At 49.7% G+C, this 23491-nt stretch overlaps 1 protein-coding gene across 1 annotated transcript in view; it reads left to right on the top strand.

Moving 5' to 3' along the window:
• Positions 1-2070: 2070 nt before the first annotated feature.
• LOC148532444 (uncharacterized) overlaps positions 2071-23491 on the top strand; it is a 301272-nt gene continuing 279851 nt past the window's right edge. Inside the window, 3 exon segments of the mRNA XM_088467804.1 lie at positions 2071-2118; positions 13329-13443; positions 13927-14118. Coding sequence (XP_088323930.1) covers positions 13366-13443; positions 13927-14118 — 270 coding nt within the window. The 5' untranslated portion in view covers positions 2071-2118; positions 13329-13365.

The raw sequence follows: 23491 nt of genomic DNA, 5'->3' as shown, positions 1-23491 counted from the left end.
CATCACTGCTGATGTCAGTGTGCTCTGATCGAGCAGGAGGCTCCCCAGTGACATCACTGCTGTCAGTGGGACCGCCCCCAAAAGGCAGGCGTTCCTTCGGGAACGCCTCCGTTTGGCCGGCCAAGCCCCCTGCCCGCCTCCCAAACGGGGCGAGCTGTCACTCACCATCGACAGCTCGCCCCCTTTGGTGTGAGACCCCTAGCGATAGAGCACCCTTCGCTAGCCGGGTCTCATGCATGCGCATGTCGGAGCCGGCACAGATGTGCAAATGCCCAGTGGGGGAACATCGAGCCGTTTGTGAGCTATCAACGCTTTCGACCGGGTCTGAATGACCCCCAAAGTCTCTGCCCCCATCACCTTACCCTACTTCTCTGCTCCCCCTCCCCCATTATACCTCCGATAGCGCACCACATCTCCCAGCCCAACCTCTGCCCCCCACTACTGCCCTATTCCTCTGTCTCCTAATATCTGGGCGACTTGTGTACAATCACCCATCTTATTATCTCTGCTCCCACATCTGTAATAATTACTGAGTGTCAGCGGTGTTGTACAGTCTGTGACTCTGGAACTGTAGCGGCACCATAAGTCTCAGCATGCCCTGTCATGCTGTAATTCACAGTTATTCTACCACTGTAGGATGTACGTACCATGTGTGACATTCCTGCCGGCCATGTTTATGTAGCATCGGGAAGAGGCAGAAGCATTTCTAGGGGGATAATCACTCACACACTGAAGATCTAGATGCACTGTCATGGTTCCCCGAGGACTGGAGCTGGAAAACGCTGGTCCCCTACACACAGGGCAGTAATAGAGACAGTGCGGGGAGCAGAGGGAGCTCCAAACAGGTTGGTGACTCTGTAAGGAGACCTGGAAAACATGAGCTGTTCCCTAAGAACTGGCACTGGGAAACGCTGGTCCCCTACACACAGGGTACTAAGCACCCTTTATACCAATACCAATACAAAGCCTCAGACAGGTGAGGGCTCAGCAGGGCCTATTACAGAGGTCGTCTGTGCATCTTATACATCACCCGGTGTACACTATGGTGTCTCTCTGTGTATTCTGTCACTTCCACACTAATAACCACCTACTGAGGGTACTGACCACCAGCTACAGCTGATACGTTCTGTATGGGGGGGTCTGAGTGCACCGGACACCTCCCTTTCTCTATAGTCTGTTACCTACCGAGCACTGACTGCTCCAGCTGTATTATATGTAACACCAGGGTCTGCTCCACCTGTATTATATGTAACACCAGGGTCTGCTCCACCTGTATTATATGTAACACTAATAACCACCTACTGAGGGTACTGACCGCCAGCTACAGCTGATACGTTCTGTATGGGGGGTCTGAGTGCACCGGACACCTCCCTTTCTCTATAGTCTTTTACCCACCGAGCAGTGTCTGCTCCAGCTGTATTATAGTAACACCAGGGTCTGCTCCACCTATTTTATATATATATATAACAGGGTCTGCTCCACCTGTATTAAATATAACACTAAAGTCGGCTTCACCTGCATGATAATAATGCAGCAGCACCACTGACTGCTCCACCTGCATTATTGTAATAGGGTCTGCTACATCTGTATTATATGTAACACTGGAAGCTGATCTACCTGTATGACAAAAACACAACACTATAGACAGATCTACATGTATTATGATAATGAGGCACCACAGTCTGCTCCTCCTGTACCATCATAATAATAATAATAATAATAATAAACATCTTTACCTGTTACTAGACACAACAATGGTCGCTCTCTGCATCTCACCCGGAAGTTGCTGTTTATAGAAGACACGCCCCTCTGGATAGCCACGCCCCGCCCCTCTCATCTCCTTATAGCTATGGCTCCTGTCTGCCCCGCCCCTCCTATCATAGTGACCGCCCTCCTCTTATTCCCCTCAGTGCGGTGATTGGAAGCAGCGAGTAACCAGGCGGTTACCGCTCACAGCTTCATCACTAGAGTAACAGCTTTATAGTCTAATGGTGTCCTCATGTACGGTGACCGGCGGCCATATTCTTATAGTCTACCAGTCACAGAGCAGAGGGGGCGGGGCCACAGGGGCTTAAGCTGCCATTTTGTCATAGACATTCCTGGCACAGCCGGAGCCAGGTAACGTGTCCTGTGTATAGTATATTATTATTATATAGGGGAGAGGGGACCGTACAGTGATATATGAGGGGGAATAACACAGCTCCCAGCACACACTGATATGTGGTATTATTATTATATAGGGGAGAGGGGACCGTACAGTGATATATGAGGGGGAATAACACAGCTCCCAGCACACACTGATATGTGGTATTATTATTATATAGGGGAGAGGGAACCGTACAGTGATATAAGAGGGGGAATAACACAGCTCCCAGCACACACTGATATGTGGTATTATTATTATATAGGGGAGAGGGGACCGTACAGTGATATAAGAGGGGGAATAACACAGCTCCCAGCACACACTGATATGTGGTATTATTATTTTATAGGGGAGAGGGGACTGTATAGTGATATATGAGGGGGAATAACACAGCTCCCAGCACACACTGATATGTGGTATTATTATATAGGTGAGAGGGGACTGTACAGTGATATATGAAGGGGAATAACAGCTCCCAGCACACACTGATATGTAGTATTATTATATAGGGGAGAGGGGACCGTACAGTGATATATGAGGGGGATTAACACAGCTCCCCGCACACACTGATATGTGGTATTATTATTATATAGGGAGAGGGGACTGTACAGTGATATATGAGGGGCAATAACACAGATCCCAGCACACACTGATATGTGGTATTATTATTATATAGGGGAGAGGGAACCGTACAGTGATATATGAGGGGGATTAACACAGCTCCCAGCACACACTGATATGTGGTATTATTATTATATAGGGGAGGGGACTGTACAGTGATATATGAGGGGGAATAACACAGATCCCAGCACACACTGATATGTGGTATTATTATATAGGGGAGAGGGAACCGTACAGTGATATATGAGGGGGAATAACGCAGCTCCCAGCACACACTGATATGTGGTATTATTATATAGGGGAGAGGGGACTGTACAGTGATATACGGTATTATTACAGTGTTTGCAAATACGCGCTATAGCGCGTATTTTACCCACAAACGAAGCCCGGTGACTCACTTTGTCAGAGTGGGTGGGTCCCCGGGGACGCGCTCCGCTGCTGACCATTCCCCTGGCTCCTGCTATGATTGATGTCTCAGGGAGCACTATTAAAGGAGCCATTACGCGGGAGCTGGGGTGTAACTCTGCGGGAGACTTTAGTATTACCGGCCTGTATGTCACACATCCCACACTCGCCGGGAACACCTGGACACCCGCCTGGAACACTTAACTCGCTGTTATTGGTCCTCGGCCTCTTCTGGGTGTTGTACAGACACGTCCCGTGGTTCTCCTCCGTACCGGGCAACTCCGGGGTAGCTGCAGCTTTCGCACCGCGTGAAAGGGCTGCTGTTGGTGTAGGGTCTGCCATCTAACAGGTTGCCCTTCTGGCTGTCTATCAGCCCCTCGCTGTCCTGCTCTCCCTTCTCCAAGTGCGGAGATGTCTCTCTCCGCCGTGGCAGTCTTGCTCTCCCGCCGGCTGCAGGTGGTGGTAAAGGGTGCAGCTGCCGGATAGGACGATGATGATGATCAGAGGATAGCGTGAGGAGTAATGTGCCCGACACCCCTGGCCCGAAGACTGGTCCCGGCGGCCCCCCGGCCCGAAGACTTGCCTGGTCCTGGAGGCCCACCTTGCAAGAAAGACTGTGCCCCGCCCCAGCATGAACACTCCGCCCCCTCCGGGTTGAAGGTACTTGTAAAGAGGGGTAGCGAGGCGGGTGGGGGATGGTGAGGCCGCGGGAATTACTGTCAGACACAGACTTCATCCTGTCGAGGTTCATGCTTCTAGCAGCTCCCTGGAACAGTAGGAGCGGAGGTGCTGTCACGCCGCCGCATGCCGCTGGTCTTGCTCGACGGCATGTGGTAGCGTAACAGCACCTCCGCTCCTATTGTTCCAGGGACCTGCTAGGAGCATGAACATCACGCTCTGACAGTGGGTATGTAGGGGAGCCTGGGGTGCTGGGGCCGGGCGCACTTATCATGTCCCTCCCTAGCTGTATTCACCACTCCTGCCTCCTCCTCTGTAAAAACAGAGCAACGGGGGTAGTTATTGAAGCAGGGAGTAGTTGAGGGAGGGTTAATAATTGATGTTGTGAGTAGTGGTGGGAGGGGTAATAATTGATGTTGTGAGTAGTGGAGGGAGGGGTAATAATTGATGTTGGGAGTAGTGGAGGGAGGGGTAATAATTGATGTTGGGAGTAGTGGAGGGAGGGGTAATAATTGATGTTGGGAGTAGTGGAGGGAGGGGTAATAATTGATGTTGGGAGTAGTGGAGGGAGGGGTAATAATTGATGTTGGGAGTAGTGGAGGGAGGGGTAATAATTGATGTTGGGAGTAGTGGAGGGAGGGGTAATAATTGATGTTGGGAGTAGTGGAGGGAGGGGTAATAATTGATGTTGGGAGTAGTGGAGGCAAGGGTAATAATTGATGTTGGGTGTAGTGGTGGGAGGGGCAATAATTGATGTTGGCAGTAACGGAGGGAGGGGTAATTGATGCAGGGAATAGTGGAGGGAGGGGTAATAATTGATGTTGGGAGTAGGGGGGTTGTTATTGATGCAGGAAGTAGTGGGGGGGTTGTTATTGGTGGGGGGGTTGTTAGTGATGCAGGGAGTAGTGGGGGAGATGTTAGCGATGCAGGGAGTAGTGGGAGGGTTGTTAGTGATGCAGGGAGTAGTGGGGGAGTTGTTAGTGATGCAGTGAGTAGTGGTGGAGATGTTAGTGATGCAGGGAGTAGTGGGGGGGTTGTTAGTGAAGCAGGGAGTAGTGGGGGGGTGTTAGTGATGCTGGGAGTAGTGGAGAAGGGTGGGTTGTTAGTGATGCTGGGAGTAGTGGGGGGATTGTTAGTGATGCTGGGAGTAGTGGAGAAGGGGGGGTTGTTATTGATGCTGGGAGTATTGGGGGGGATGTTACTGATGCTGGGAGTAGTGGAGGGGATGTTAGCGATGCTGGGAGTAGTGGGGGGGATGTTAGTGATGCTGGGAGTAGTGGGGGGGATGTTAGTGATGCTGGGAGTAGTGGGGGGGATGTTAGTGATGCTGGGAGTAGTGGGGGGGATGTTAGTGATGCTGGGAGTAGTGGGGGGGATGTTAGTGATGCTGGGAGTAGTGGGGGGGATGTTAGTGATGCTGGGAGTAGTGGGGGGGATGTTAGTGATGCTGGGAGTAGTGGGGGGGATGTTAGTGATGCTGGGAGTATTGGGGGGGTTGTTACTGATGCTGGGAGTAGTGGGGGGATGTTAGTGATGCTGGGAGTAGTGGGGGGATGTTAGTGATGCTGGGAGTAGTGGGGGGGATGTTAGTGATGCTGGGAGTAGTGGGGGGGATGTTAGTGATGCTGGGAGTAGTGGAGAAGGGGTGGTTGTTACTGGTACTGGCAGTAGTGGGGGAAGTCCCAGGACTTCTCCCCATTGATGTGCAGCCTCTGTTTCCTATAGATGGGCTCTTTGTATATCATGTGCCTGCATGATAAGCTGCTGATGGTGAAATCAATATTATTAATGGCGTTAGCTGAGGGGCCAATATCTGGAATGCATCGCATTCTGGATATTGATATATCTGGCAGCAATACGTCCCCCATAGAAACCTATGGGGGAATGCGGCTGTCAGCGGGAATGGAGGGATCACAGCAGGTATTGGAGATACCTGTTGAGGTCCCTCCTTGACACATCCGGGGGAAACTTAATATTTGAGGTAAACCTCCGAAAACAGGTGTTTATATTATATTATATTCAATAATAAATGGGCCCCTAAAACTTTAGTTGGTTAACACTGGCAGCTCTAATGTTCATTACCAGCACCTGACTCTATTATGGAAAAATGTCTCATTGTGCACTAAAGATTAAAAACTTTAATTCCGACGGGACCCAGAAAAGGTCAGGTAGGACCCCAAATTAGCAAAGTGAGGGCTCCCAGGGACCCACACTTTTTTTGGCTCACCACGATCACTGTATTATTATATAGGGGGAGGGGACTGTGGTATATGAGGGGGAATAACACAGCTCCCAGCACACACTGATATGTGGTATTATTATTATATAGGGGAGAGGGGACTGTACAGTGATATATGAGGGGGAATAACACAGCTCCCATCACACACTGATATGTAGTATAATTATTATATTGTGGAGAGGGGACCGTACAGTGATATATGGTATTAATATATAGGGAGAGGGGACTGTACAGTGATATATGAGGGGGAATAACACAGCTCACAGCACACACTGATATGTGGAATAATTATTATATAGGTGGAGAGGACTGTTCAGTGATATGAGGAGGAATAACACAGCTCCCATCACACACTAATATGTGGTATAATTTTTACATAGGGGGGAGGGGACCGTACAGTGATATATGGTATTATTAATATATAGGGGGAGGGGACTGTACAGTGGTATATGAGGGGGAATAACACAGTTCCCAGCACACACTATGTGATATAATTATTATATAGGGGAGAGGGGACCATACAGTGATATATGAGGGGGAATAACACAGCCCCCATCACACACTAATATATGGTATAATTACTATATAGGGGGAGAGGACTGTACAGTGATATATGAGGAGGAATAACACAGCTCCCAGCACACACTGATATGTGGTATTATTATTATTATATAGGGGGGAGGGGACTGTACAGTGATACTTGAGGGGGAATAACACCGCTCCCAGCACTGATATGTGGTATTATTATATAGGGGAGAGGGGACCATATAGTGATATATGAGGGGGAATAACACAGATCCCAGCACACACTGATATGTGCTATTATTATTATTATTATATAGGGGAGAGGGGACTGTACAGTGATATATGAGGGGGAATAACACAGCTCCCAGCACACACTGATATGTGGTATTATTATTATATAGGGGGGAGAGGACTGTACAGTGATATATGAGGGGGAATAACACAATTTACAGGTACCTCCGGTTCCACAGCAGTCTGTAATCCCCCTTCAGGTACTACCACAGGCTTTACAGCCACCTTGTTTGGATGCTTTTTCAAATTCAGTACAGAGTTTGGCAGGCTCTATGGCTTTGTAGTCTATGTTACAGGATGCCAAGCCTAGGAAGGCATCTAAATGCCCAGTGGTGTCATCACAATCTACACAGACACAGACGTGTCATCAGATGACGGCGCAGTAGATGATGATTCTGATTCCTCTCCACAGGAGGTGGAGCCTAAGGGTGCGTACACATTGGGCGATATTACTGAGCGATTGCACAATTACGACATTGTAATCGTGCAAATTGGCATGTCCAGGAATGGACTATGGGTCTGATTCAGAGCCGGACGCTATTTGCGCTCGCTCGTTCAGAAAAGGGGGTTGGCTATTTAAATTGACCGTTCGCTCTTTGCGGTCTGTTGACGCCTCCATGTCTGAACGAGCGAACAAAACATGTGGTCGTTATTCTGAAAAAACGCCCCCTGGTCGCTCGCATCATACGTCATGTCCGCTATTTATGAGATTAATCGAGTACATCGAACGGCGTATGAACTGCTCGCTATTCTTGTGGTTGGTTTTTCCTACCGCAATCATGCGAGCAGTTCTGGCTAAAATACACCCAACTGACGTGGTCGATGACGCTTCTTTGTTAATTATGCACACCCTTAAAACGCCTGTTTTGACCTTTTGGCACGCCTGCGTTCTGATTTCCACTCCCCGTTTTCAAGCACCTTCCCCTGTTACCACCCACAAACGCCTCATCCTGTCACTCAAATTAGTAGGCTTTCGCTATTTTGTGAGCACACGATTTTCGGCCGCACTGACTAGTTCGCGCATGTGTACTAAAACCCGTACACATGCGCTGTTGTGCGAACATCGCTCGGAGCGAACGAGCGGCCGCTTACGAGCGGCTCTGAATGAGGTCCTGTGCCTGCACTGAACGACTGATCGTTCAGTGCAGACACTACAGGTGATCAGGAACGACGGAACGGTTACGATGTCGTATTCGTACATTCTTTCCTGATCGCCCAGTGTTTACACACCTTAAGTTGAGTATTAATGTTCCTGCTTTGGTGCGAGTGGTCCATTCCATTCTACTTATAGAGGATGAAGAACCTACCCCTAAATCCAAGCACCCTCAGTTTAAGCAGGTTAAGGTGACCTCAGCTGTTTTTCCTCTTTCTGACCAGCTAGTTGACCACATGGCGGAAGCCTGGCAATCTTCTGGTAAGAGGTATCTGCTGCAAAAGCGTTTGGTCTCATGTTACCCATTTCCTGAAGGTCACTGCAAGAAATGGGAATCACAGCCTGCGGTAGATTCTCATGCTACGCGCTTAATACACAGTGCTACGTTACCAATGCCTTTCATCTCTTCCCAAAAGGATTCTACAGATAGGAAGGTGGAGACATGCCTGAAGTCGATTTATTCTCCCTCAGGAGCCGTTAAACATCCGTCCATGGCTATATCATGGGTAGCCAAGGCGATAGAAAGCTGGGTATATGGTATGGAGGACACCTCCCGGGGTACGCTCCCGACACCCAGAGAGGTTTGGTAAGCCACATTAGAGATGCGGCTGCTTATATTGGTGAGGCCGCTCTGGATTCCAGTTTACTGATCTCAGGAGTCTCAGCTGCAGCAGTGTCTGCTCGCCGCTCCTTGTGGCTACGCTCCTGGAGGGCGGATGCGGATTCCAAAAACTGCCTGGAAACCTTGCCCTTCAATGGGGAGATGTTGTTTGGCCCAGACTTGGACAAAATTGTAGACACATTGGCAAAATTTAAGTCCGCTTTTCTGCCATCAGCACCTTCATAGGCCAGATCCTCTTCCTTTCTGTCCTTTCTTTCTCAAAGAAAGACCAAAGGACAGTCCTTTCCTAGACAGTCAGCGGCTAAATCGACCTCCAGACCTAAGAAACTGGCCTGGAGTGCCAGACGCCCTACTTCCAAGTCAGTGGATAAGTTCTCAGCCTGATGGGATGGGCCCCCTCTGGGGAATCCCAGAGTGGGAGGCTGACTTCTTCAGTTTGCCCAATATTGGTGTCTCACCACCAGGGATGCTTGGGTAAGAGAAGTGGTCTCTCAGGGGTATGCCCTCTCATTCCACCGAAAACCTCCCCACCAGTTTTTCTGCACAAGCCCTCCTGTGGACAAGACCAAGGCCTTGCATATCCCCAGGAGGCCATAGAGTCCTTGCTGAAAGCAGAGGTAATTGTACCAGTGTCACTATCTCAACACAGGACTGGTTACTATTCTACTCTGGTTCAAAAGCCGAATGGGTCTCATGGGCCTATCCTCAACCTTAAAACTCTGAACAAGTTCCTCAGAGTGCCCAGGTTGAGGATGGAAACTTTATGATCCATCATACTGGCTATGGAACCTGGGGATTACATGGTTTCCCTGGATATTCAGGATGCATACCTACATGTACCCATAGCGCCTTCTCACCAGCGTTCTCTGCGATTTGCTATTCTGCACCGTCATTCCAGTTTCGGGCGCTGCCATTTCGTTTTGTTGGGTTCTCAGGAAGTGCTACAACACCTGCACCTGACGATTGCTTGTCTTCGGGCACACGGGTGGCTGATCAATTGGAAAAAGTCCCCCCTAATACCCTCGCAGAGGATGGTTCATTTGGGAGCCTTCCTGGATTCTCATCAGCAGAGTATCTTTCTAACTCCAGAAAAGATCTCACTGCAACAGGGAGTGCGCAGTTGCCTCGGCAGTCACCGGGTTTCGGTACACTCGGCGATGCAGGTTCTGTGGTCCATGGTGTTCACATTCGACATGGTGGAATATGCTCAGTTCCATTCAAGGCCCCTGTAGGGGTTGATACTATCCAAGTGGAACGGATTACCCCACCAGATCAGGACTTAGAAGCTGGTACTTTCTTCGGAGGTGTGTCTGTCTCTATCTTGGTGGCTGCAAACGGCTCATCTCACCAACGGTCACCCCTTTTGGATCCCGGACTGGGTTCTCCTGACAACGGACGCCAGAGTTCGGGGCTGGGGCGCAGTGACCGGTCCTCACACCTTTCAGGGTCATTGGACTGCTGTCGAGACAATACTTCCAATCAACATATTGGAACTCCAGGCGGAGTACAAGGCCCTCAAGATGGCTCAACACTTTCTTCAAGGAAAGCCCATGCAGGTACGACAATGCCATCATGGTGGCTTACATCAACCATCAAGGAGGCACTTAAAGTCAGGCAGCAATGGCAGAAGTGTCCCGCATTCTGACATGGGCAGAGTGTTACCTCCCAGCAATTTCGTCAGTGTCCATCCCGGGAGTTCTCAATTGCGAACAGACTTCCTCAGCCGTCACAACGTGCATCCAGGAGAGTGGTCTCTTCACCAAGAGGTGTTTGAACTCCTACTGGACAAATGGGGGCTCCCAGAGGTGGACCTCATGACATCCCGACACAATCATAAGTTAACGGTGTACAGGTCCAGAACAAGAGATGCCGAAACAAGCTTAGTGGATGCTCTGTCAGTGAAATGGACCTTCCAGTTTGTTTACCTATTTCCTCCAGTATCCCTGCTTCCTCGGTTCTTCGGAAGTTCAAGCAGCACGGAGGCATGGTCCTGCTGGTGGCTCCAGCTTGGCCAGACGTCATTGGTACTGAGATCTTTGGAGTCTTTCCATCGTCACTCCATTCCTGCTACCTTAACGTCCGGACCTGTTATCTCAGGGTCCTTGCCTTTACCCGGACCTGGATCTTCTGTCTTTAATGGCGTGGCTCTTGAGACATCCCTCCTAAGGTCCAAAGGATTCTCTAGTTCTGTCATCACCACGATGCTTAAAGCACGTAAACCTGCCTCTGCCAGGATCTTCCACAGAGTGTGGCATACATATTTACAGTGGTGTCACTCTCGGGATTACGATCTCAGGTGTTTTTGGTATATCCAGGATATTGGCATTCCTTCAAGCTGGATTGGACCTGAAAGTACATGTCTCTGCACTTTGTTTGGTTCCAACGAAGAATTGCTTCGCTACCGGATGTCCTCACCTTTCTCCAGGGTGTCTTCCGGATTCAACCTCCCTTTGTTCCCCCAGTGGCTCCTTGGGATTTGGCAGTAGTTATTCGGGCCCTCCAGGGTTCTCCATTTAAACCCCTGGATTCAGTTGAACTTAAGTGGTTAACAGCTAAGACTTTTTCTCCTGGCTATTGCATCTGCTCTGCCAGAAGGGTGTCACAATATGGAGCGCTCTCCTGTCATCCTCCTTTTCTGATATTTCACCTGGACCGGGCTGTGCTTCGCACTTGCCCTGAGTTTCTTCCCAAGGTGGTTTCTAATTTCTATATTAACCAGGAGATTATTGTACCGGCCTTTCAGTCACCTGACCTCTCAGCAGGTGAGGCCTCATTGGATGTGTTCTGTGCTCTCAGGATGTATGTGGACCGTACCAGTTCCTTAGGAAATAAGACTCCTTGTTTGTGCTCTATGGATTTCACCAGAAAGGATGGCCGGCCAATAAACAAACATTGGCCAGGTGGCTTTGTATGATTATCTCAAATACACGCAGGCAGGCCTTCCGGTTCCGCCTTCTGTGACTGCTCATTCTACTTGGTCTGTGGGCCCCTCATGGGCAACTCGCAGTGGCGCCTTGGCTGTTCCGCTTTGTAACGCGGCCACGTGGTCTTCCTTTCAGACCTTTCTAAGGTTCTATGCATTTGATACCTTTGCTTCTCAGGATGCTTTCTTTAGGCGCTGGATTCTCCTCCGAGCACAGGAGCTTCCCCACCCTTTAAAGGACTGCTTTGGGACATCCCCAAGGTCTCCCTGTGGAGCCTATGGACCCTGAAGAAGAAAATGAGAGATATGGTAAGAACTTACCTTTTGTTAACTCTTTCTTCGAAGCCCATAGGGTCCACAGGGCACCCACCCTGACACACCTGGCTTCATATGGGCTATGTTACTGGTCACCGGTTTCCCGTCTCCTTCTCTGCGAGTGTGATTCTTGAGTGTTCCACTCTTCCTTCTCTCTCTTTTTACTCCTCCGGCATGAGGCTGTATAAGGTGTGCCCAGGACTGTATGTATGAGGTGTAATGCTGGGCAGTGACTGTGTGTATGGGAGGTATATGTGCTGGACATGAGGAAGTATAAGGTGTGCCCAGGACTATATGTATGAGGTGTAATGCTGGGCAGTGACTGGGTATGGGGGGTATATGTGCTGGACATGAGGCTGTATAAGGTGTGCCCAGGACTGTATGTATGAGGTGTAATGCTGGGCAGTGACTGTGTGTATGGGGGGTATATGTGCTGCACATGAGGATGTATAAGGTGTGCCCAGGACTGTATGTATGAGTTGTAATGCTGGGCAGTGACTGTGGGTATGTGGTATATGTGCTGGACATGAGGCTGTATAAGGTGTGCCCAGGACTGTATATATGAGTTGTAATGCTGGGCAGTGACTGTGGGTATGGGGGGTATATGTGCTGGACATGAGGATGTATAAGGTGTGCCCAGGACTGTATGTATGAGTGTAATGCTGGGCAGTGACTGTGGGTATGGGGGGTATATGTGCTGCACATGAGGATGTATAAGGTGTGCCCAGGACTGTATGTATGAGGTGTAATGCTGGGCAGTGACTGTGGGTATGGGGGTATATGTGCTGCACATGAGGATGTATAAGGTGTGCCCAGGACTGTATGTATGAGGTGTAATGCTGGGTAGTGACTGTGGGTATGGGGGGTATATGTGCTGGACATGAGGATGTATAAGGTGTGCCCAGGACTGTATGTATGAGTGTAATGCTGGGCAGTGACTGTGGGTATGGGGGGGTATATGTGGTGCACATGAGGATGTATAAGGTGTGCCCAGGACTGTATGTATGAGTTGTAATGCTGTGCAGTGACTGTGGGTATGTGGTATATGTGCTGGACATGAGGCTGTATAAGGTGTGCCCAGGACTGTATATATGAGGTGTAATGCTGGGCAGTGACTGTGGGTATGGGGGGTATATGTGCTCGACATGAGACTGTATAAGGTGTGCCAGGACTGTATGTATGAGGTGTAATGCTGGGCAGTGACTGTGGGTATGGGGGTATATGTGCTGGACATGAGGCTGTATAAGGTGTGCCCAGGACTGTATGTATGAGGTGTAATGCTGGGCAGTGACTGTGTGTATGGGGGTATATGTGCCGGATTCTTTGATTATGTTTCCCAGCCTGTGTTTCATTTTTGCAATTACTACTTATGTTCTTTGTGATATTTATTATAATTATTATATTCATTCTTAGACGATTGAGCTGTGGTGAAATCACTGTTTCACTGAAGATGGACAAGGACCAGAGTCACAAAAGCCAGAAGATTTTACACCTCACCCTAGAGATAATCTACCTGCTGACTGGGGAGGTGAGAGGTTCTGGGGGGGAAGGGTCACATTGATCTCACTTATATCTATAGCAATAATACAGAGACATGACTGGGGAGGTGAGAAGATCTGGGAGTGTCACAGTGACATCACTTATATCTATAAGAATAATACAGGGACATGACTGGGGAGGTGGGGGGATCTGGGAGTGTCACAGTGACATCACTTATATCTATAGTAATAATACAGGGAGGTGGGGGGATCAGGGATTGTCACAGTGACATCACAAATCTATAGTAGTAATAGAGGGATATGATTAGGGAGCTGAGGGGGATGTGGGAGTGTCACAGTGACATTAATTACATCTATAGTAATAGTACAGGAATATTACTGGGGAGGTGAGGGGTTCTCGGAGTGTCACAGTGACATCACAAATCTATAGTAATAATATATTGACATGACTGCGGAGGTGAGGGGATCTGGGAGTGTATGTAGTGATGTTTGCTGTCTCCCCCAATACATAGGAGTACACAGTAGTGAAGAAGACATCTGGTGAGTGTAAGACACCCAGCAGCCATACCCATGGGTCAGGAGGACTCAGCACGACCCAGAGCCAAATCACGGTGCCTCCACCTCACTCACTGATACATGAGAGACACAATGACCAGAAGATCTTGGAACTCACCAACAAGATCATTCAGCTGCTAACTGGAGAGGTGACTGCTGGGAATGGGACATTGGGTGTATAATACAGCCATCACAGCAGCGGGTGTATAATACAGCCATCACAGCAGCGGGTGTATAATACAACCATCACAGCAGCGGGTGTATAATACAGCATTCACAGCAGCGGGTGTATAATACAGCATTCACAGCAGCGGGTGTATAATACAGCATTCACAGCAGCGGGTGTGTAATACAGCATTCACAGCAGCGGGTGTGTAATACAGCAATCAGCAGCAGCTGTGTAATACAGCATTCACAGCAGCGGGTGTGTAATACAGCAGTCACAGCAGCGGGTGTGTAATACAGCATTCACAGCAGCGGGTGTGTAATACAGCCATCACAGCTGCGGGTGTGTAATACAGCCATCACAGCAGCGGGTGTGTAATACAGCCGTCACAGCAGCGGGTGTGTAATACAGCCGTCACAGCAGCGGGTGTATAATACAGCCGTCACAGCAGCGGGTGTATAATACGGCAGTCACAGCAGCGGGTGTATAATACGGCAGTCACAGCAGCGGGTGTATAATACGGCAGTCACAGCAGCGGGTGTATAATACGGCAATCACAGCAGCGGGTGTATAATACAGACGTCACAGCAGCGGGTGTATAATACAGCATTCACAGCAATACAGCATTCACAGAAGCGGGTGTATAATACAGCATTCACAGCAGCGGGTGTGTAATACAGCATTCACAGCAGCGGGTGTGTAATACAGCATTCACAGCAGCGGGTGTGTAATACAGCATTCACAGCAGCGGGTGTGTAATACAGCCATCACAGCTGCGGGTGTATAATACAGCCATCACAGCAGCGGGTGTATAATACAGCCGTCACAGCAGCGGGTGTATAATACAGCCGTCACAGCAGCGGGTGTATAATACAGCCGTCACAGCAGCGGGTGTATAATACAGCATTCACAGCAATACAGCATTCAAAGCAGCGGGTGTGTAATACAGCAGTCACAGCAGCGGGTATATAATACAGCAATCACAGCAGCGGGTGTATAATACAGCCGTCAGAGCAGCGGGTGTATAATACAGCAATCACAGCAGCAGGTGTATAATACAGACGTCACAGCAGCGGGTGTATAATACAGCATTCACAGCAATACAGCATTCACAGCAGCAGGTGTGTAATACAGCATTCACAGCAGCGGGTGTATAATACAGCATTCACAGCAGCGGGTGTGCAATACAGCAATCACAGCAGCAGCTATGTAATACAGCATTCACAGCAGCGGGTGTATAATACAGCCGTCACAGCAGCGGGTGTATAATACAGCCGTCACAGCAGCGGGTGTATAATACGGCCGTCACAGCAGCGGGTGTATAATACGGCCGTCACAGCAGCGGGTGTATAATACGGCCGTCACAGCAGCGGGTGTATAATACGGCCGTCACAGCAGCGGGTGTATAATACGGCCGTCAGAGCAGCGGGTGCGTATAATACAGCAGCCACAGCAGCGGGTGTATAATACAGCCGTCACAGCAGCGGGTGTATAATACAGCCGTCACAGCAGCGGGTGTATAATACAGCATTCACAGCAATACAGCATTCACAGCAGCGGGTGTGTAATACAGCAGTCACAGCAGCGGGTATATAATACAGCAATCACAGCAGCGGGTGTATAATACAGCCGTCAGAGCAGCGGGTGTATAATACAGCAATCACAGCAGCAGGTGTATAATACAGACGTCACAGCAGCGGGTGTATAATACAGCATTCACAGCAATACAGCATTCACAGCAGCAGGTGTGTAATACAGCATTCACAGCAGCGGGTGTATAATACAGCATTCACAGCAGCGGGTGTGTAATACAGCAATCACAGCAGCAGCTGTGTAATACAGCATTCACAGCAGCGGGTGTATAATACAGCCGTCACAGCAGCGGGTGTATAATACAGCCGTCACCGCAGCGGGTGTATAATACAGCCGTCACAGCTGCGGGTGTATAATACAGCCGTCACAGCAGCGGGTGTATAATACAGCCGTCACAGCAGCGGGTGTATAATACGGCCGTCACAGCAGCGGGTGTATAATACGGCCGTCACAGCAGCGGGTGTATAATACGGCCGTCACAGCAGCGGGTGTATAATACGGCCGTCACAGCAGCGGGTGTATAATACGGCCGTCAGAGCAGCGGGTGTGTATAATACAGCAATCACAGCAGCGGGTGTATAATACAGACGTCACAGCAGCGGGTGTATAATACAGCATTCACAGCAATACAGCATTCACAGCAGCGGGTGTGTAATACAGCATTCACAGCAGCGGGTGTATAATACAGCCATCACAGCAGCGGGTGTATAATACAGCATTCACAGGAGCGGGTGTATAATACAGCAATCACAGCAGCGGGTGTATAATACAGCATTCACAGCAGCGGGTGTATAATACAGCCGTCAGAGCAGCGGGTGTATAATACAGCCGTCAGAGCAGTGTGTGTATAATACAGCATTCACAGCAGCGGGTGTATAATACAGCATTCACAGCATTCACAGCAGCGGGTGTGTAATACAGCAATCAGCAGCAGCTGTGTAATACAGCATTCACAGCAGCGGGTGTGTAATACAGCAGTCACAGCAGCGGGTGTGTAATACAGCATTCACAGCAGCGGGTGTGTAATACAGCCATCACAGCTGCGGGTGTGTAATACAGCCATCACAGCTGCGGGTGTGTAATACAGCCATCACAGCAGCGGGTGTGTAATACAGCCGTCACAGCAGCGGGTGTGTAATACAGCCGTCACAGCAGCGGGTGTGTAATACAGCCGTCACAGCAGCGGGTGTGTAATACGGCAGTCACAGCAGCGGGTGTATAATACGGCATTCACAGCAGCGGGTGTATAATACGGCAGTCACAGCAGCGGGTGTATAATACGGCAGTCACAGCAGCGGGTGTATAATACAGACGTCACAGCAGCGGGTGTATAATACAGCATTCACAGCAATACAGCATTCACAGAAGCGGGTGTATAATACAGCATTCACAGCAGCGGGTGTGTAATACAGCATTCACAGCAGCGGGTGTGTAATACAGCATTCACAGCAGCGGGTGTGTAATACAGCATTCACAGCAGCGGGTGTGTAATACAGCCATCACAGCTGCGGGTGTATAATACAGCCATCACAGCAGCGGGTGTATAATACAGCCGTCACAGCAGCGGGTGTATAATACAGCCGTCACAGCAGCGGGTGTATAATACAGCCGTCACAGCAGCGGGTGTATAATACAGCATTCACAGCAATACAGCATTCACAGCAGCGGGTGTGTAATACAGCAGTCACAGCAGCGGGTATATAATACAGCAATCACAGCAGCGGGTGTATAATACAGCCGTCAGAGCAGCGGGTGTTTAATACAGCAATCACAGCAGCAGGTGTATAATACAGACGTCACAGCAGCGGGTGTATAATACAGCATTCACAGCAATACAGCATTCACAGCAGCAGGTGTGTAATACAGCATTCACAGCAGCGGGTGTATAATACAGCATTCACAGCAGCGGGTGTGCAATACAGCAATCACAGCAGCAGCTATGTAATACAGCATTCACAGCAGCGGGTGTATAATACAGCCGTCACAGCAGCGGGTGTATAATACAGCCGTCACAGCAGCGGGTGTATAATACGGCCGTCACAGCAGCGGGTGTATAATACGGCCGTCACAGCAGCGGGTGTATAATACGGCCGTCACAGCAGCGGGTGTATAATACGGCCGTCACAGCAGCGGGTGTATAATACGGCCGTCAGAGCAGCGGGTGCGTATAATACAGCAGCCACAGCAGCGGGTGTATAATACAGCCGTCACAGCAGCGGGTGTATAATACAGCCGTCACAGCAGCGGGTGTATAATACAGCATTCACAGCAATACAGCATTCACAGCAGCGGGTGTGTAATACAGCAGTCACAGCAGCGGGTATATAATACAGCAATCACAGCAGCGGGTGTATAATACAGCCGTCAGAGCAGCGGGTGTATAATACAGCAATCACAGCAGCAGGTGTATAATACAGACGTCACAGCAGCGGGTGTATAATACAGCATTCACAGCAATACAGCATTCACAGCAGCAGGTGTGTAATACAGCATTCACAGCAGCGGGTGTATAATACAGCATTCACAGCAGCGGGTGTGTAATACAGCAATCACAGCAGCAGCTGTGTAATACAGCATTCACAGCAGCGGGTGTATAATACAGCCGTCACAGCAGCGGGTGTATAATACAGCCGTCACCGCAGCGGGTGTATAATACAGCCGTCACAGCTGCGGGTGTATAATACAGCCGTCACAGCAGCGGGTGTATAATACAGCCGTCACAGCAGCGGGTGTATAATACGGCCGTCACAGCAGCGGGTGTATAATACGGCCGTCACAGCAGCGGGTGTATAATACGGCCGTCACAGCAGCGGGTGTATAATACGGCCGTCACAGCAGCGGGTGTATAATACGGCCGTCACAGCAGCGGGTGTATAATACGGCCGTCAGAGCAGCGGGTGTGTATAATACAGCAATCACAGCAGCGGGTGTATAATACAGACGTCACAGCAGCGGGTGTATAATACAGCATTCACAGCAATACAGCATTCACAGCAGCGGGTGTGTAATACAGCATTCACAGCAGCGGGTGTATAATACAGCCATCACAGCAGCGGGTGTATAATACAGCATTCACAGGAGCGGGTGTATAATACAGCAATCACAGCAGCGGGTGTATAATACAGCATTCACAGCAGCGGGTGTATAATACAGCCGTCAGAGCAGCGGGTGTATAATACAGCCGTCAGAGCAGTGTGTGTATAATACAGCATTCACAGCAGCGGGTGTATAATACAGCATTCACAGCATTCACAGCAGCGGGTGTGTAATACAGCAATCAGCAGCAGCTGTGTAATACAGCATTCACAGCAGCGGGTGTGTAATACAGCAGTCACAGCAGCGGGTGTGTAATACAGCATTCACAGCAGCGGGTGTGTAATACAGCCATCACAGCTGCGGGTGTGTAATACAGCCATCACAGCTGCGGGTGTGTAATACAGCCATCACAGCAGCGGGTGTGTAATACAGCCGTCACAGCAGCGGGTGTGTAATACAGCCGTCACAGCAGCGGGTGTGTAATACAGCCGTCACAGCAGCGGGTGTGTAATACGGCAGTCACAGCAGCGGGTGTATAATGCGGCATTCACAGCAGCGGGTGTATAATACGGCAGTCACAGCAGCGGGTGTATAATACGGCAATCACAGCAGCGGGTGTATAATACAGACGTCACAGCAGCGGGTGTATAATACAGCATTCACAGCAATACAGCATTCACAGAAGCGGGTGTATAATACAGCATTCACAGCAGCGGGTGTGTAATACAGCATTCACAGCAGCGGGTGTGTAATACAGCATTCACAGCAGCGGGTGTGTAATACAGCCATCACAGCTGCGGGTGTGTAATACAGCCGTCACAGCAGCGGGTGTATAATACAGCCGTCACAGCAGCGGGTGTATAATACAGCCGTCACACGAGCGGGTGTTTAATACAGCATTCACAGCAATACAGCATTCACAGCAGCGGGTGTGTAATACAGCAGTCACAGCAGCGGGTATATAATACAGCAATCACAGCAGCGGGTGTATAATACAGCCGTCAGAGCAGCGGGTGTATAATACAGCAATCACAGCAGCAGGTGTATAATACAGACGTCACAGCAGCGGGTGTATAATACAGCATTCACAGCAATACAGCATTCACAGCAGCAGGTGTGTAATACAGCACTCACAGCAGCGGGTGTATAATACAGCATTCACAGCAGCGGGTGTGCAATACAGCAATCACAGCAGCAGCTATGTAATACAGCATTCACAGCAGCGGGTGTATAATACAGCCGTCACCGCAGCGGGTGTATAATACAGCCGTCACCGCAGCGGGTGTATAATACAGCCGTCACAGCAGCGGGTGTATAATACGGCCGTCACAGCAGCGGGTGTATAATACGGCCGTCACAGCAGCGGGTGTATAATACGGCCGTCACAGCAGCGGGTGTATAATACGGCCGTCACAGCAGCGGGTGTATAATACGGCCGTCACAGCAGCGGGTGTATAATACGGCCGTCACAGCAGCGGGTGTATAATACGGCCGTCACAGCAGCGGGTGTATAATACAGCATTCACAGCAATACAGCATTCACAGCAGCGGGTGTGTAATACAGCAGTCACAGCAGCGGGTATATAATACAGCAATCACAGCAGCGGGTGTATAATACAGCCGTCAGAGCAGCGGGTGTATAATACAGCAATCACAGCAGCAGGTGTATAATACAGACGTCACAGCAGCGGGTGTATAATACAGCATTCACAGCAATACAGCATTCACAGCAGCAGGTGTGTAACACAGCATTCACAGCAGCGGGTGTATAATACAGCATTCACAGCAGCGGGTGTGTAATACAGCAATCACAGCAGCAGCTATGTAATACAGCATTCACAGCAGCGGGTGTATAATACAGCCGTCACAGCAGCGGGTGTATAATACAGCCGTCACCGCAGCGGGTGTATAATACAGCCGTCACAGCTGCGGGTGTATAATACAGCCGTCACAGCAGCGGGTGTATAATACGGCCGTCACAGCAGCGGGTGTATAATACGGCCGTCACAGCAGCGAGTGTATAATACGGCCGTCACAGCAGCGGGTGTATAATACGGCCGTCAGAGCAGCGGGTGTGTATAATACAGCAATCACAGCAGCGGGTGTATAATACAGACGTCACAGCAGCGGGTGTATAATACAGCATTCACAGCAATACAGCATTCACAGCAGCGGGTGTGTAATACAGCCATCACAGCAGCGGGTGTATAATACAGCATTCACAGCAGCGGGTGTATAATACAGCAATCACAGCAGCGGGTGTATAATACAGCATTCACAGCAGCGGGTGTATAATACAGCCGTCAGAGCAGCGAGTGTATAATACAGCCGTCAGAGCACCGGGTGTATAATACAGCATTCACAGCAGCGGGTGTATAATACAGCATTCACAGCAATACAGCATTCACAGCAGCGGGTGTGTAATACAGCAATCACAGCAGCGGGTGTATAATACGGCAGTCACAGCAGCGGTTGTATAATACGGCATTCACAGCAGCGGGTGTATAATACGGCAATCACAGCAGCGGGTGTATAATACAGCCGTCAGAGCAGCGGGTGTATAATACAGCAATCACAGCACCAGGTGTATAATACAGACGTCACAGCAGCGGGTGTATAATACAGCCATCACAGCAGCGGGTGTATAATACAGCATTCACAGCAATACAGCATTCACAGCAGCAGGTGTATAATACAGCATTCACAGCAGCGGGTGTGTAATACAGCATTCACAGCAGCGGGTGTGTAATACTGCATTCACAGCAACGGGTGTGTAATACAGCCGTCACAGCAGCGACACCAGTCACAGCAGCGGGTGTATAATACAGCATTCACAGCAGCGGGTGTATAATACCGCATTCACAGCAGCGGGTGTGTAATACAGCCGTCACAGCAGCGACACCAGTCACAGCAGCGGGTGTATAATACAGCCGTCAGAGCAGCGGGTGTATAATACAGCCGTCACAGCAGCAGGTGTATAATACAGCATTCACAGCAATACAGCATTCACAGCAGCAGGTGTATAATACAGCATTCACAGCAGCGGGTGTGTAATACAGCATTCACAGCAGCGGGTGTTTAATACTGCATTTACAGCAACGGGTGTGTAATACAGCCGTCACAGCAGCAACACCAGTCACAGCAGCGGGTGTATAATACAGCATTCACAGCAGCGGGTGTATAATACAGCATTCACAGCAGCGGGTGTATAATACAGCATTCACAGCAGCGGGTGTGTAATACAGCAGTCACAGCAGCGGGTATATAATACAGCAATCACAGCAGCGGGTGTATAATACAGCCGTCAGAGCAGCGGGTGTATAATACAGCAATCACAGCAGCAGGTGTATAATACAGACGTCACAGCAGCGGGTGTATAATACAGCATTCACAGCAATACAGCATTCACAGCAGCAGGTGTGTAACACAGCATTCACAGCAGCGGGTGTATAATACAGCATTCACAGCAGCGGGTGTGTAATACAGCAATCACAGCAGCAGCTATGTAATACAGCATTCACAGCAGCGGGTGTATAATACAGCCGTCACAACAGCGGGTGTATAATACAGCCGTCACCGCAGCGGGTGTATAATACAGCCGTCACAGCTGCGGGTGTATAATACAGCCGTCACAGCAGCGGGTGTATAATACGGCCGTCACAGCAGCGGGTGTATAATACGGCCGTCACAGCAGCGAGTGTATAATACGGCCGTCACAGCAGCGGGTGTATAATACGGCCGTCAGAGCAGCGGGTGTGTATAATACAGCAATCACAGCAGCGGGTGTATAATACAGACGTCACAGCAGCGGGTGTGTAATACAGCATTCACAGCAGCGGGTGTATAATACAGCCATCACAGCAGCGGGTGTATAATACAGCAATCACAGCAGCAGCTATGTAATACAGCATTCACAGCAGCGGGTGTATAATACAGCCGTCACAACAGCGGGTGTATAATACAGCCGTCACCGCAGCGGGTGTATAATACAGCCGTCACAGCTGCGGGTGTATAATACAGCCGTCACAGCAGCGGGTGTATAATACGGCCGTCACAGCAGCGGGTGTATAATACAGCCGTCACAGCAGCGAGTGTATAATACGGCCGTCACAGCAGCGGGTGTATAATACGGCCGTCAGAGCAGCGGCTGTGTATAATACAGCAATCACAGCAGCGGGTGTATAATACAGACGTCACAGCAGCGGGTGTATAATACAGCATTCACAGCAATACAGCATTCACAGCAGCGGGTGTGTAATACAGCATTCACAGCAGCGGGTGTATAATACAGCCATCACAGCAGCGGGTGTATAATACAGCATTCACAGCAGCGGGTGTATAATACAGCAATCACAGCAGCGGGTGTATAATACAGCATTCACAGCAGCGGGTTTATAATACAGCCGTCAGAGCAGCGAGTGTATAATACAGCCGTCAGAGCAGCGGGTGTATAATACAGCATTCACAGCAGCGGGTGTATAATACAGCATTCACAGCAATACAGCATTCACAGCAGCGGGTGTGTAATACAGCAATCACAGCAGCGGGTGTATAATACGGCAGTCACAGCAGCGGTTGTATAATACGGCATTCACAGCAGCGGGTGTATAATACGGCAATCACAGCAGCGGGTGTATAATACAGCCGTCAGAGCAGCGGGTGTATAATACAGCAATCACAGCACCAGGTGTATAATACAGACGTCACAGCAGCGGGTGTATAATACA

The sequence above is a fragment of the Taudactylus pleione genome, unplaced genomic scaffold, assembly GCF_031769625.1.
Source record: "Taudactylus pleione unplaced genomic scaffold, aTauple2 ptg000076l, whole genome shotgun sequence".
NCBI classification, from domain to species: Eukaryota; Metazoa; Chordata; class Amphibia; order Anura; family Myobatrachidae; genus Taudactylus; species Taudactylus pleione.
This window is presented reverse-complemented; position numbering and strand designations above follow the sequence as displayed.